This window comes from Hemiscyllium ocellatum, chromosome 12, assembly GCF_020745735.1.
Source record: "Hemiscyllium ocellatum isolate sHemOce1 chromosome 12, sHemOce1.pat.X.cur, whole genome shotgun sequence".
NCBI classification, from domain to species: Eukaryota; Metazoa; Chordata; class Chondrichthyes; order Orectolobiformes; family Hemiscylliidae; genus Hemiscyllium; species Hemiscyllium ocellatum.
Window position 1 is genome coordinate 13,077,006 of NC_083412.1, and position 16,231 is coordinate 13,093,236.

General features: G+C 47.6%; 1 protein-coding gene across 2 annotated transcripts in view; it reads right to left on the reverse strand.

The window, feature by feature from the left end:
* The window catches only part of grtp1a (growth hormone regulated TBC protein 1a), a 128,894-nt gene extending 112,889 nt beyond the window's left edge, over window positions 1-16,005 (reverse strand). The window contains exons 1-3 of one of the 2 annotated variants that reach the window (XM_060833337.1): window positions 15,888-16,005; window positions 15,618-15,748; window positions 2,098-2,256 (exon numbers count right to left, since the gene is read on the reverse strand). In XM_060833337.1, coding sequence (XP_060689320.1) covers window positions 2,098-2,256; window positions 15,618-15,748; window positions 15,888-15,928 — 331 coding nt within the window. In that variant the 5' untranslated portion in view covers window positions 15,929-16,005. The remainder of the gene's footprint in view (window positions 1-2,097; window positions 2,257-15,617; window positions 15,749-15,887) is intronic. The other variant, XM_060833338.1, reaches the window with a different exon arrangement.
* Window positions 16,006-16,231: the final 226 nt, after the last annotated feature.

Consider the following 16,231-nt stretch of genomic DNA (forward strand, 5'->3'; position numbering starts at 1 on the left):
TCTAAAATCAGATCAGATCTAGATCATAAAACAGGCTACACAGGCAGTACCTAGGGTAGAAAGGAAGAACCTTTCTCTCTTGACGGAGGGTTGAAACAGAGAAGAGTACAGATTTAATGTAAGGGGCAGAGGTTCCGAGGAGGTGCGAGGAAAAACCTTTTCACCTAGAGGGTGGCAGGAATCTGGAATCACTGCCTGTAAGGGAGGGACAGCCAGAAACCCTCATCACATTGAAGACATATTCAGATGTGTGCTTGTGATGCCATGGCATACAAGACTACTGGTTAAGAAATAGAAAATGGGGTTAGAGTAGTTAGGTGGTAGCTTTTGACAGGCATAGACATGATGGGCTGAAGGGCCTTTCTCTATGCTGTAGCTCTTGTATCAACCATAGTCAGAGTGATAAAGTACAAGTTTTATTTTGAAACCCTGTTTCTAGATTCTATGGACAGGGAACAATTCCTTTCTGCATCTGTCTATTCCTTTAAGAATTTCATGAGTTTCTATGAGATCACCCTCATTCATCTAAACTTTAGAAAATACAGGGTCTCGTCTTCTCAATCTTTCCTCATAGGACAGCACCACTCTCTCAGTAATTAGTCTCGTGACCCTCCCACAATGGTTCCTCTATGGCAAGTAAAACCTGCCTTGGGCAAGGGTCACAGAACTCTCATCAAGGTGGTGCAGTCTCGCCAAGATCTCTTTGCTTCTGTACTCAATTTCTCTTGAAAAAAAGACTAACATATGGTTTGCCTTCTGAATTATTTGCTGCATCTGCACGTTAGCTTTCATTGACTTACGAACAAGGATACCTTGACCTTTTTGGGCACAAACATTTTCCAATCTCCCATCATTTAAGAAATACTCTGTACACTTCTTTCCTCTACCAACCCGGATTAACCTTACACATTCACTTTATGTTCTATCTGCCATGCTATTGTCCACTTACATAGCCAGCCTAAATACTCCTTAAGCCTTTTTGCAACATCCTCAACTCCCATTCCCACTAAATCTTATGTCATCTGTAAATTTGGAAATGTTACAGTTGATTCCCAAATCCAAACCATTGATATGGACGATAAATAGCTTGGGCCCAAGAATGTCTCATTTATTCCTATATTCTGCTTGTCTTCTGTTAACCTGTGCTCTATCCATGCTCGTATATTATCACTGATCCCATGCCTTTTCATTTTCACTTCTAATCTCCAGGATTTATCAAAAACCTTTTAAAAATCCAAAATATACATATCTACTTGTTTCATCTTATTGATTTTGCCAGTAACATCCCAAAAAGTCTCAGGTTTGTCAAGCATAATTTCTCCTTCACAATTCTATGTTGACTCTGTCCATGTCAGGCTAGCAGGTATGAAGTTCCCCTTCTTCACTCTCCTTCATTTCCTAAAACGTAGAATCACATGTGGATTGTAACCCAGCCCAGTCACTGCCTGTCTCTTGTCATCTCGCTACTTAACCATTTCCTCCCTTCCATCCACCCCTCAACTTATTTTTCTCCATTTCCAGCTCAATACTTTGACTCAGTATCAGTTACCCTTAAAGAAGCTTTGCTTTCAAATTTCAACTTATTTTTAGGGAAGAAAATAAAAATTAGAAGGAGAAATAGACTTCCTTAGTTCATCACTTTTAACATAAAAGGAAACCAACCATGATAGCAAAGAAAAAGAGAGATTGAAAGAAACAGTATTATAAAATCAGCAGACAGGTAATTTCTACTTGCTAACTAATTATTGAACTCCTACGTTGCGCATGTATAATGTGTACATTTATCAGAAACACTACATTTACACAAACGTCCTGCACGCACCCACAGCTTCCTGTGGTGAAAACTCTTCTCTCGATTTTAAATTGAGAAGTCTAAATTTACGTGGAAAACATATAAACATCATTCAAAATGTAAAGTCTGGTTAACAGGTGCCCACCAAACTCCAAAATACTTGGCCATTTCCTCACAATATCAGAAATTTCCAATGTTCAAAGTACATTTTTAGACAAAAATTACACAAGTTGTAACACATCAATTAACCAACAGCAGCGAAATGAAATGTCTGAGTTGGTATTGCTGAAACAGAATTGTACTACCTGTTTTAACAGCATCAATCAACTTCGGATCTTCTTCCATTTCCAGCAGCTTCATATAGTAAGCTGGATTTTTTTCCATCTGTGCTTGGGCTCCACTAACAGTCATCCAGATAAGACTGCGATATTGATTTGGAATTCCTTTCCTGATATAGCGTTTCACTGTTGTGGGAATAAAAACAAGTTAAAAATGTGAAACACAAATGACCCCGAATAACAGATCACATTCATTAGCAGGTGAGAGAAAGCTTTTTTTTCTGATCATGGGCATGTTTTAGGTCTTTACAGTCAATATTTAGCATTTAAAACAATTCTTAAACCTTGTGCAAGATATTATTATCCACTTAAGTTGACTTCATTTTCAAAGATGTTTGTATGCGGATCAAATGCTGGTGGTATCACAGAGCTTTAAGCTTTTGTCCTCAGCTCCTTGATACAGCTGAGCTTTTCAAAAACTGCAAGACAAATCCCTCCAAAGTGACCATCAGTACTCTCACAGAAAATACTTTGTTTACATTAATGAGCTGCAAACCTATGCCAAAATAGGTTTGGATGGGGTAGGGTAGCAGGCTTGGTGTAATTAACAACTGGATTCATACTTAAAACAATCTGGGAAACTATCTAAGATCATAAAAAGTGCTTGTGTCCTACTCTCTAGAAAATATTGCTGAAGAATCTTCACCTCCCCCAGTTTCAAAAACCCCTTACAAACCTTTATTCGCACAACCACAGAACTATGTTCAGTCCATTAAATCTCACTGGATAAAAGCAAATTACTGCAGATGCTGGAATCTGAACCCAAAGTGCTTTGACAAAGGGTCAGTTAGACTGGAAACGTCAGCTCTTTTCTCTCCTTACAAATGCTGCCAGACCTGCTGAGATTTTCCAGCATTTTCTCTTTTGGCATTAAATCTCACTATTCATTTCTTAGTGTGAAAGGAGATGCAGCCGTCAGAAAATTGAGTATCTCACTTTTACAATGCACATTACTTCATCCATTTACATATTTATCCTTTCAGTTGAATGTCTTGATTCACTACTTGAAATACTTAATTAAAAACATGCTTTACTGTTGGTAGCGCAGATTGAATTAGGAGATTCAAATTGGATTAAAAACCTGACAATTACAAAATTGTAAATCACCATTGAAATAACTTAAATCGCTAAAACAAAAGTGACATACAGACACTGGAAATCTGGAATAAAAACCGCGTAAACTTGAATACTCTAACAGTACTTGAGAGAAAAAGTGTTAATGTTTCCGATCACTACCTTTTGGTAAAACCTGGAAATGTCATGGGTTTTTCTCTGGAAAAATGACAGCAGAGTAAGATACACCATCCATACCCCTCACTCCCAATCTGTTCTTTTCCTTCCTTTCTCTCTTATTTTAATTCCCTTTCTGCATTAGGGGAATGGAAAAGCTGGGCGAGCCCCCGAGGCAAATTCCGGAGCGGTGGCTCACACAGGCGAGGCATGTCCTGGAGCAGCAGCCAGTGTTGGGGAAGCAGCCCTGGGACTTACCTTGGAGCAGCTGAGAGCCAGTATAGAGTGGACTGCATGCGTGGAGTGAGATATTAAAGGGTTAATTTGCTCTACTGACCTGCAAGAATTTGAATGCCTTGGGGGGTAAGGGTAGTATGTCTTTGTCTTATAGGTGTGGAATGTGGGAGGTTTACATGACCATTTCTTTGTCATTCAGGGATGTCATCCCCTATTCAGTAATCAATAAGAACATTAGAGTTGGAATTTGACTATTCCCCTGTAGTTACAAAAAAACGATTTGCAACACATTTGACCATTAAAGAGATGATTTACATTACATTGTTTCTGGAGGTGAGGTGGCCACTGCATTGTATCTCGAGTAGCATGTGACTGTGAGAGAGTGGCTGGGGGTTGTCTTTTGGGCATTACTAACTGTGATGTAAAGGTGTTGTATAAAGGAAGGACTGTTTCCTTTGTTCAGGGAGGGCTTTTGCCACGACCATGTAAATCCTGTGAGGTGTTAAAAAGTTTTTCCAAAGCTTGTAGGGTACTGTGCTTAATATAATTTAGTTGCTTATTCACAGGCCCTGGTGTGTTGCAGTTGCATCAAGTCTGTAAGCAAAAAGAACCTAACAGGAGCAGAGCAGGGATGATTGTTGGACTGGGGTCTAGCACTCATGATCAGACAATGTGGGGAAGCCCTGTGCTGAGCTACTGCAATATAACTTATAACTTAAAGAATAAGTGCTGTAAAGTAATGGAACAACTTTTCTTTTTATTCCTCTTTTGTATCTAAGATTTGTACCTAGGAATATCTAAGATGGCGTCACAAGAGGCAACACTAACTTTTCACTGTACTCCTATATTCCTCCCTGGAGCACATGTGATAACAAAGGATATTATATTATTTAAGCAATTGTAGAGATAGTGGGGACAGGTGGGCGCAGGGATTTAGACACCTTTGAAGTTGCCTGCCTCAATACTTAGTGCACTAAGAACTAGTCCCATATGCTTTCTATACCCCATCAACAAATCTGACTGGTTTATTGACAGTTTTATTTGCTTTGATTCAGCTACTGGCCATAACTAAGTTTCACAGATCAGGCATTTCCATGGCCTACCTTGCAGTGTTGATGGTCAACCTATCCTCTCCAGCATTTTGCCTTCATAGACACCCAATCCCAAGCATCTACTCTGAAACTATCATCCATCTTTTTTTACTCCTCGATTCAACTATTCCAATACATATTTGGCCAGGGGTCACACTGCATCTTCCATAAAGTTAAGCATTCAACACTGCAGCCTGCATTTTAACTCTCTCTCTGTCCCAGTCACATATTAACTCTGCTTGATGACCTTTATGGGTAATGTCTTGATTTTGATACGCTTATCCTTATTTTCAAACTCTTTCATTGCCTCACCTCTCCTCATCTTCATAACATTCTCCAGCCTTCCAATCTGTCAAGATTTTAGCACTCTTCCAACTCCAACCTTTTGCACATCCTTACTGAACTGCTGCACCACTGAGGTGTGTTTTCAGCTGTTCCAAACAATGTAATATGCTTTTTAAATCCCTCACTTAATCGCTCTCCACTCCTTTAAGATGTTCCTTGAAATTTAATCTCTGATTAAGCTTTTGGCTTCGAAATGTCATATTTTGTTTGGTGAAATACCTTGATGCACTTCATGTTACTTTGTTAGAAGGTATCACAAAAGTCTAGAAGAACAGAAGATCATTGGCTGTAGCAACAAAAGTTGGCTATTTACCAACTGTTGAGTTGCTCTGCCATCCGATGAGATCATGGCTGCTCTGACAATCCTCAACACCACATTACTACCTTTTTCCTATAATCCTCAATTCCATTATTGATCAAAAATCTGATTACCTTTTCACATCTCCTCTGAACATTACACATTCAGAATAGTTTGATTTTATTACTGTACTTGACTGTAATTACTGTAATGAAGCACACCATCTTAAATCTTCAGGGCTTTTCCTCTGATAGTCCAAACATAAATGAAAGTAGAAAGCACCTTTGAATATAAAACTAGCATTGTTACATGTAATTGATCCAAGCTCCCACTATATACGAGGCACACAAATAAGTCAGGCTAGATTACTTAGTGTGGAAACAGGCCCTTTGGCCCAACAAGTCCACACCGATCCTCTGAAGAGCAACCCACCCAGATCCATTCCCTTACGTTTACCCCTTCACCTCATACTACAGGCAATTTAGCATAGCCAATTCACCTAAACTGCACATTTTTGGACTGTGGGAGGAAACCCACGCAGACACGGGGAGAATGTGCAAACTCCACACAGTTGCCTGAGGCGGGAATTGAACCCAAGTCTATGGCGCTGTGTGGCAGCAGTGCTAACCACTGTGCTGCTAGACAGAATAACTATCCTCAGCTAGCAAGGATAGACAACAAGACACCTAAAGAATGTGTTGTGTGAAAGACATCTGATATTCAACATTATTTTTATTAGTTAAGCTCAGATGCATACTACATATTAGTTCTACCTCACAGGGACTTGTGTTTAGGTCTTCAATTTTGGTATAGTCATTTCGTGGATATGCATCAGTTTGGTAACATATAGCCAGGGCCAGAAGGGTTTACAAAGAAAGATTTTGAAAAGCTCTAGGCTGTTGACTCCACAGAGCAGAAATAGCATAATATAAATGAGGATATCTAGAAGAACAAGGCCAACAGATATACCTGAACATCAGCGATTACAAATTCCCCTTCAAACCGCACATCATTCCAAATCGCACCAATGCTGGCTCCTTAATTATTGCTCAGAAACCTGAAACTCCCTTTGTAACAATGCTGGGGATGAGGATACAACAGATGAACTACAACTGTTCAAGGAGGTGGTTCACCAACACCGCTCAAGGGCAATTAGAGATCAGTAGCAAATTAGTTTTGCTCGCTTTTCTTGAAGGGATAAAACAAGTTAGTATGGATTGTTTCTGAGCTCTCAGATGTTGTTAAGGTGAATACATGAGTGAAGGTGATGAGCATAGGAAAAGGAGCACAAGTTGTGCAATTCAGAGTTTCTGACTGCTTAGCATTTTTGGAAGAGCGACACTCATTCGCCCCATACCCAGGCTTGCTCAATGTCATGTTTCACAATATGAGAAATGTGTCAATATTGTGTTGAGAAATTTTGGGAGAAATACCTTTTTAAAAAGAACAACATTTGAGGAACTTGTGAAACTACTGTAAATCTACAATGAGGACCACAGCTATCTATCTCCATTAGAATGGGAGAATTGGTTGTGCATAGCTTGAGTGCTCCACTCTGCAGGCATGGGATAAGGTGACACAGACCACCATGAGCTACCAAAGGCATCACAACTGACTGAGCAGGTTGAGCCCAGGCCAAACCTCTCAAAGTGTGTGCATGGAATCAGAGGAGATAGAGGAATCACTAAATGAATATTTTTTTTTGTCAGCATTCACACTGGAAAAAGACAATGTTGTCCTGGAGAATATTGAGAAACAGGCTACTAGACTAGATGGGATTGATGTTTACAAGGAGGAGGTGTTAGAAAGTCTGGAAAGTGTGAAAATAGATAAATTCCCTGGGCTGGATGGGATTTATCCCAGGATTCTCTGGGAAGCCAGGTGGGAGACTGCTGAGCATTTGGCTTTGATCTTTATGTCATCATTGTCTACAGGAATAGTACCAGAAAACTGGAGGATAGCAAATGTTGTTCCCTTGTTCAAGAAGGGAGTAGAGGCAACCCTGGTAATTACAGACCAGTGAGCTTTACTTCGGTTGTGGGTAAAGTGTTGGAAAAGGTTATAACATAGGATTTATAATCATCTCAATAGGAATAAGTTGATTAGAGATAGTCAACACTACTTTGTGAAGAGGTGTTCGTGCCTCACGAACCTTACGGAGTTCTTTGGAAAGGGGTGAATGAGGGTAAAGCAGTTGATGTGGTTTATGGATTTCAGTAAGGCATTTGATAAGGTTCCCCATTGTAAGGTATTGCAGAAAATATGGAGGCATGGGATTGAGGGTGATTTAGTGGCTTGGATCAGAAATTGGCTAGCTGAAAGATGACAGAGGGTGGCTGGTGATGGGAAATGTTCATCCTGGAGTATCACAAAGATCTGTTTTGGGTCCACTGCTGTTTGTCATTTTTATAAATGACCTGGACGAGGACGTGGAAGGACTGGTTTGTAAATTTGTGGTCTTTACTAAGGTCAGTAGAGTTGTGGATAGTGCCAAAAGATGTTGTATGTTACAGAAGGACATAGTTAGGCTGCAGAGCTGGGCTGAGAGGTGGCAAATGAAGTTTAAAGCAAAAAAGTGTGAGGTGACTCACTTTGGAAGGAGTAACAGGAATGCAGAGTACTGATCGAATGGTAAGATTTTTGGGTTTGGAGATGAGCAGAGAGATCTCGGTGTCCACGTGTATAGATACCTCAAGGTTGATAGGGCTGTTAAGGCGGCATATGGTGTATTAGCTTTTATTGGTTGAGGAATTGAGGTTCGGAACCATGAGGTCATGCTGCAGCTGGGCAAAACTCTGGTGCCACCACACTTGGAGTATTGTGTACAGTTCTGGTCACTGTGTTATAGGAATGATGTGGAAGCTTAGGAAAGGGTTCAGAGGAGATTTACTAGGATGTTGCCTGGTATGGAGGGAAGGTCTTAAAAAGAAAGGTTGAGGGGCTTGAGGCTGTTTTCGTTAGGGAGAAGTTTGAGGGGTGACTAATTGAGATTTAAGACAATCAGAGGGTTAGATAGGGTGGACAGTGTGAGCCTTTTTCCGAAGATGGCCAGCATGAGGGGTATAGCTTCAAACTGAAGGTTGATAGATATAGGACAGATATCAGAGGTAGTTTCTTTACTCAGTAGTAGGGGTGTGGAATGCCCTGTCAGCAACAATTGCAGACTTGTCATATTTACGGGCATTTAAATGGACATTGGATAATCATACGGAAGAGAATAGAATAGTGTAGATTAGATGGGCGTCAGATTGGTTTCACAGGGTGGCACATCGAGGGCTGAAGGGCCTGTGCTGTGCTGCATTGTTCTATGTTTTGTAATATTTTAAGGTAGCCTAGACTCTAACTTTGTTATTTTTAAAGGCAGGTGTGAAATGGGTGTTCAAGGTGTGGTGCAGCTGGTCAAACCACTCGGCTTTAAACAAAACAGAATTTACTTAAATGCTACAGTTGAAACACAAGCAAGAGAAAACACAATTTAGAATAACTTAACTGTTGGAAAACCCAACCTACCTCTTACAGCAACTACTAATTAATTGTTCCAAAACAGTAAAATCCCATAAACATATCCCTTGGCAAAATGGTAAATTCGAACACATATTTGCAGGCAGGAGAGTGGTGCAAAGCAAGGACTATCGAAGGGAACAGTTCTTATGGAAGCAGAGAGGGGTGGGGAGAGAATGATGTTCTTCGTCTAGTTGGAGTTGGCGGAAGTGTTTAAGAATGATGTGTTGGATGCAGTGACTCGTGGGGTGATAGGTGAAGAGAAGGGGGACTCTGTCTTTATTGCGTTGGGAGGAGGTGATGTTTAGAGTAGTGGAACAGAGAATGGAGGTGGTGCAGCGGAGGGGTCTCTGGATGACAGTAGGAGAAAAAGCACATTGTTCAACATAGCTGGACATCTGGGAGCCTCGCGAGTAGAGCATCTCTTTGTACGAGCAGATGAGGCGGAGGCGGAAGAATTGGGAGAACGGGATGAAATTCTTGCAGGATAAGGTGTAGTCCAGGCAGTTATGGGAGTCTATGGGTTTGTAGTAAATGTCCGTCTGGAGACTGCCGCTGGAGATGGAAATGGTGAAGGCAGGAAAGGGGAGGGAGTGCTGAACTGCACTGATGCAGTCATCAATGTAACGGCAGAAGAGTTGGGGCACAGCGCCAATGGCCAGCCGCTTGATTCGGAGGAAATGGGAGCAGTTAAAGGAAAACTTTCTGAAGGTGAGGACCAGTTTGGCAAGGCACAAGAGGGTATTGGAGGAGGGGGACTGGATGGGTCTGTTGGAGAGAAAGAAACTCAGGGCCTGGAGACCATCCCTATGGGGTATGGACGTATCTAAGTACGACACATCCATAGTGAAGATAAAGCACTAGAGGTTGCGGAACTCGAACTTGCTAAAGAGATGGAGGGCGTGGCTGGTCTCACAGATGTAGGTGGGAGATGCCTGAACTAAGGGGAACCGGATAGAGTCGAGGTGGGATGAGATGCGTTGGTGGGGCGGGTGCATGCTGAGACGATAGATCGGACGGGGTAGTTGGGCTTGTGATTCTTGGGGACCAGGTAGAACTGGGCAGTACAGAGCTGGGGGACAGATTGGAGGCAGTGGAGGGTACAGACAGCGAAGACTGCAGAAGGGCATGCCAGGACTAGCTCAAGGCACATAAAAATGAAGCAGCAACAACAACAAAACAGCAAAAGCAGCATAGAAGTGAGACAGACAGAGATAAGTGATTCCACAACAAAAAGATCAGATCTATGCTCTGCAGTCCTACTACATCCTGTTGTGAATAGTGGTAGAAAAGTAAATAACTCACTGAAGAAGGTAGCCTGAGAGGTATCCCCATCCTCAATGGCAAGGGATCCTGCCACGTCAGTGCAAAAGATGAGGCTGAAGCATTCCTAACAATTTTCGGCCAGATTTGCCCAATAAAATGATTCATCTTGGTCTTCTCCAGAGGTCCCCAGCATCACAGATGCCAGTCTTCAGCCAATTCTATTAATTCCATGTTGTCGGAGGTAATGGAAAACTACTGGACCCTGACAACTTTCTGGCAATAAAAACTGAAAATGCGCTCCAGAACTTGTCTCACCCCTAGCCAAGCTGTTCCAGGGCAGCTACAACACGGTCAAATACAAAATTGCCTTCTCTTCTGTACTCAAAAGCAGGACTAACTAAGCCTGAACAATTATTGCCCCGTCAGTTTACTTTCAAGCATCTGTAAAGTGATGGAAGGGGGTCATCAACAGTGCTATCAAGCAGGACCTTCCTTGCAGCAACCTGCTCAGTGATGCTCAGATTGAGTTCTGTCAGGACCACTCAATTCCTGACCTCATAATAATCTTTGGTCAAACATGGTCAAAAGAGCTAAATGCCTAGAGATGAGGACAGAGTCACAGTCCTTGAATAGATTTTTTGATTTATTTATTGTCATGACTGTCTCACAATCATGTCTCACAAACTTGATTGGAGTTTTTTGAAGAAGTAACAAAGAGGATTGATGAGGGCAGAGCAGTGTACATGATCCAAATGGACTTCAGTAAGATGTTCGACAAGGTTCCTCATGGGAGACTGGTGAGCAAGGTTAGATCTCATGGAATACAGGGAAAATCAGCCATTTGGATACAGAACTGGCTCAAAGGTAGAAGACAGGGGGTGGTGAAGGAGGGTTGCTTTTCAGACTGGAGGCCTGTGACCAGTAGAGTGCCTCAAGGATTGATGCTGGGTCCACTGCTTTTTGTCATTGAAAAATGATTTGGGTGTGAGCATAAGAGGTATAGAGTGTAATTTTGCAGACGGCTCCAAAATTGGAGGTGCCGCGGACAGCAAAGAAGGCTACCTCAGAGTACAATGAGATCTTGATCATTTAATGGGCTGAGGAGTACCAGATGTAGAGTTGAATTTAAAATAATGAGAGGTGCTGCATTTTGGAAAAGCAAATCAGAGCAGGACTTATACACTTAATGGTAAGGTCCTAGGGAGTAATGCTGAACAAAGAGACCTTGGAGTGCAGGTTCATAGCTCCTTGAAAGTGGAGTTGCAGATAGATAGGATAGTGAAGGCATTCGGTATGCTTTCCTTTATTGGCCAGAGTATTGAGTACAGGGTTGGGAGGTCATTTTGCAGCTGTACAGGACATTGGTTAGGCCACTGTCGGATTATTGCGTGCAAGTCTGGTCTCCTTCCTATTGGAAAGATGTTGTGAAACTTGAAATGGTTCAGAAAAGATTTACAAGCATGTTGCCAGAGTTGGAGGATTTGAGCTATAGGGAGAGGTTGAATAGGCTAGGGCTGTTTTCCCTGGAGCGTTGGAAGCTGAGGGATGACCTTATAGAGGTTTATAAAATCATGAGGGACATGGATAGAGTCAACAGACATGATCTTTTCCCTGGGGTGGGGGAGTCCAGAACTAGAGGGCATAGGTTTAGGGTGAGAGGGGAAAGAGATAAAAGGGACCTACGAGGCAAACACAGAGGGTGATGCATGTATGGAATAAGCTGCCAGAGGAAGTGGTGGAGGCTGATACAATTACAACATTTTAAAGACATCTGCATGAGTATATGAATAGGAAGGGTTTGGAGGGAAATAGACCAAGTGCTGGCAAATGGCACTAGATTAGGTTAGGGTATCTGGTTGGTATGGACAAGGTCTATTTCCATGCTGTACATCTATGACTAGGGAGCAAACCCTCCACTGGTTGGAGTCAGACCTAGCACAATGAAAAATGGCTGTGGGTGGAGGTCAGTCATCTCAGCTCCAGGACATCTCTGTACGAGATCCTCAGGGTCGTGTCCTCGGCCCATATAATCCTCAGCTGCTTCAAATGATGCTCCCTCCAGCATAAGGTGGTCAGAACTGGGGATGTTCACTGATAATTTAACAATGTTCAGCACCATTAGCACATCCTGTAAGGTTACTAGTTTGTGATCAGTAATTTGCTGATTTTTAGGTGGTTTAAATCACCCCCGGATCCATGGTCCTGACACTGGACTTAGTTGGGAAATGTGAAATGAAGAAAGCAGTAGGCAGGTGTTTCAGGACAAAAGAATTTGTGTTTATTTAATTACAAATGGAAGATAAGTGTAATACAAGAAATAAAGGGCAAATGCAATAAAACAGTGAAATTGACATAATGATGTAGAGGACAGGAATTAAATGCACTATTAAATTGAATACAGGTTAAACCAAAGCTCCTTAGACAACGCCTTCAAAACCCATGAATAGTACAACGCAGAAAACAAAGGCAGAAGCTATATGGGGACAACACTTCCTACAAGTTCCTATCCAACTGCTCAGTAACTTGACTTGGAAATATACAGCTGTCCTGTCAGTGTTGCCAAGTCAAAATTCTGGAACTCTTCCCAACAGCATTGTGGGACTGCCTACAATAAATTGACTTTAGTGGTCTATGAACGCAGCTCACCACCACCTTCTCAAAGACAACCACGATGGGCAATATATGCTGACGTAGTCAGTGACACCCATATCATAAGATATGAATAAAGGAAACAGAACACCTAACTGGAAACATCAAAATGCAATGTGTGATACCAAGTATGAAGTGTAGCACAGCTCACTATAAACATCACACAACGCCAGTTCTGACTCGCAGGGCTGACTGATCTCAAGGGTTGTGGCTTCAGGCTCCATTACACAAATGTCAGCCCATAATTTAGGCAGACAGTCACAGTACTGAGTACTGTAACCAGTGGGGGGGGGGGGGGAGGAGGAGGAGAAGGGTGGAGTGGGGCCGGGGGGGGGGGGGGGGTGGAGGGAGAAGAGGCGGGGGGGGGGGGGGGGGGGGAGAGAGGAGACGGGGGGGGGGGGGGGGAGGAGACGGGGGGGGGGGGGGGAGAGAGGAGATGGGGGGGGGGGGGGGGGAGAGGAGATGGGGGGGGGGGGGAGAGGAGACGGGGGGGGGGGAGAGAAGACGGGGGGGGAGAGAAGACGGGGGGGGAGAGAAGACGGGGGGGGAGAGAAGACGGGGGGGGGAGAGAAGACGGGGCGGGGAGAGAAGACGGGGGGGGAGAGAAGACGGGGGGGGGAGAAGACGGGGGGGGGGAGAGAGAAGACGGGGGGGGAGAGAGAAGACGGGGGGGGGAGAGAGAAGACGGGGGGGGGAGAGAGAAGACGGGGGGGGAGAGAAGGGGGGGGAGGGACGGGAGAGAGAGAGGGGGGGGGGAGAGAGAGGGGGGGGGGGGACGGGGGGGAGAGGGGGGGGAGAGGGGGGACGGGGGGGGGGGGGAGAGAAGACGGGGGGGGAGAGAAGGGGGGGAGGGACGGGACGGGGAGAGACGGGGGGGGGAAGAGAGAGGAGACGGGGGGGAGAGAGAGGAGACGGGGGGGGAGAGAGAGGAGACGGGGGGGGAGAGAGAAGACGGGGGGGAGAGAAGGGGGGGAGGGACGGGACGGGGAGAGAAGGGGGGGGAGAGAGGGGACGGGGGGGGAGAGAAGACGGGGGGGAGAGAAGGGGGGGAGGGACGGGACGGGGAGAGACGGGGGGGGGAGAGAGGGGACGGGGGGGGAGAGAGGGGACGGGGGGGGAGAGAAGACGGGGGGGAGAGAAGGGGGGGAGGGACGGGACGGGGAGAGAGAGGAGACGGGACGGGGAGAGAGAGGAGACGGGGGGGGGAGAGAGAGGAGACGGGGGGGGGAGAGAGAGGACGGGGGGGGGGGAGAGAGAGGAGACGGGGGGGGGGGGGGGGGGGAGAGAGAGGAGACGGGGGGGGGAGAGAGAGGAGACGGGGGGGGGAGAGAGAGGAGACGGGGGGGGGAGAGAGAGGAGACGGGGGGGGGAGAGAGAGGAGACGGGGGGGGGAGAGAGAGGAGACGGGGGGGGGAGAGAGAGGAGACGGGGGGGGGAGAGAGAGGAGACGGGGGGGGGAGAGAGAGGAGACGGGGGGGGGAGAGAGAGGAGACGGGGGGGGGAGAGAGAGGAGACGGGGGGGGGAGAGAGAGGAGACGGGGGGGGGAGAGAGAGGAGACGGGGGGGGGAGAGAGAGGAGACGGGGGGGGGAGAGAGAGGAGACGGGGGGGGGAGAGAGAGGAGACGGGGGGGGGAGAGAGAGGAGACGGGGGGGGGGAGAGAGAGGAGACGGGGGGGGGAGAGAGAGGAGACGGGGGGGGGAGAGAGAGGAGACGGGGGGGGGAGAGAGAGGAGACGGGGGGGGGAGAGAGAGGAGACGGGGGGGGGAGAGAGAGGAGACGGGGGGGGGAGAGAGAGGAGACGGGGGGGGGAGAGAGAGGAGACGGGGGGGGGAGAGAGAGGAGACGGGGGGGGGAGAGAGAGGAGACGGGGGGGGGAGAGAGAGGAGACGGGGGGGGGAGAGAGAGGAGACGGGGGGGGGAGAGAGAGGAGACGGGGGGGGAGAGAGAGGAGACGGGGGGGGAGAGAGAGGAGACGGGGGGGGGGGGAGAGAGAGGAGACGGGGGGGGGAGAGAGGAGACGGGGGGGGGAGAGAGGAGACGGGGGGGGGAGAGAGGAGACGGGGGGGGGAGAGAGAGGAGACGGGGGGGGGAGAGAGGAGACGGGGGGGGGAGAGAGAGGAGACGGGGGGGGGGAGAGAGAGGAGACGGGGGGGGAGAGAGAGGAGACGGGGGGGGGGGAGAGAGAGGAGACGGGGGGGGGGAGAGAGAGGAGACGGGGGGGGGAGAGAGAGGAGACGGGGGGGGAGAGAGAGGAGACGGGGGGGGAGAGAGAGGAGACGGGGGGGGAGAGAGAGGAGACGGGGGGGGAGAGAGAGGAGACGGGGGGGGAGGGGACGGGGGGACGGGGGTTGTGGGGAGGTGTGTGGAGGCGATGGGGGTGGGGGGGGTGTGTGTGGAGGCGATGGGGGTGGGGGGGTGTGTGTGGAGGAGATGGGGGTGGGGGTGGTGTGTGTGGAGGAGATGGGGGTGGGGGTGGTGTGTGTGGAGGAGATGGGGGTGGGGGGTGGTGTGTGTGGAGGAGATGGGGGTGGGGGTGGTGTGTGTGGAGGAGATGGGGGTGGGGGTGGTGTGTGTGGAGGAGATGGGGGTGGGGGTGGTGTGTGTGGAGGAGATGGGGGTGGGGGGTTGGCTAAAGGGGCAGATCTCAGTGGGCGGAGGGCGAGGAGCGGAGGGTAGTTGGTTCTCAGCACCGGGGGGGGTTAGGGGGGGCGGGGGTGTTAGTTATAGGGCAAGGTCTTAGCAGAGGAGGGTGTTGGTTAAAACGGCAGGTCAAAGTCGCCGGGCTGGGGGAGGTTGAGTTACAGAGACAGAGTACAACGTGTGCTCATTCCCCCCCAAACACCCCCCCACCCCACAACTCCCACTCACTTTTCAAGCTGCGCTCCACACGGCTGCCCTGCAGCAGTTTGCGCCATTTGATCGCCCGGCGTCTCAGCACCGAGCCGTAATCGGACACCTGCTCCGGGCCCGCCTGCCGGACGAACCCGTACTGATCGGTCCTGAGGGGAAAGAAAGAGAAGAGCAGCTTATCCCCCGAGGCCAGCGAGTCCCCTCCCCTCCCCTCCCCTCCCCCGGCAAAGAACAGCCCGACTGAGACTCCATCGCCCACACTCGATTCACCGAGCCGGTCCCACGTACCCGATATCCCGCTCCTGATCAGTCAGTTGTTTACTCTCCATAACCGTGTGACCACTCACCACCTCGATTCCGCTCTGACAGGCCACAGCCTTCAACCCACAGGTGGTCAGGCCGGCCTGGAAGGGGGGAGGCGGGGCTTACTGCAGCACCCGCCCACCGCACCTGTCAATCAACCCGCCCACCGCACCTGTCAATCAACCCGCCCACCGCACCTGTCAATCAACCCGTCCCTCAGGTGGTCAGGCCGGCCTGGCAGGGGGGAGGCGGAGCTTACTGCAGGACCCGCCTCCCGCACCTGTCAATCAACCCGCCCCACTGGTGGTGAGGCCGTCCCGGAGGGTGCT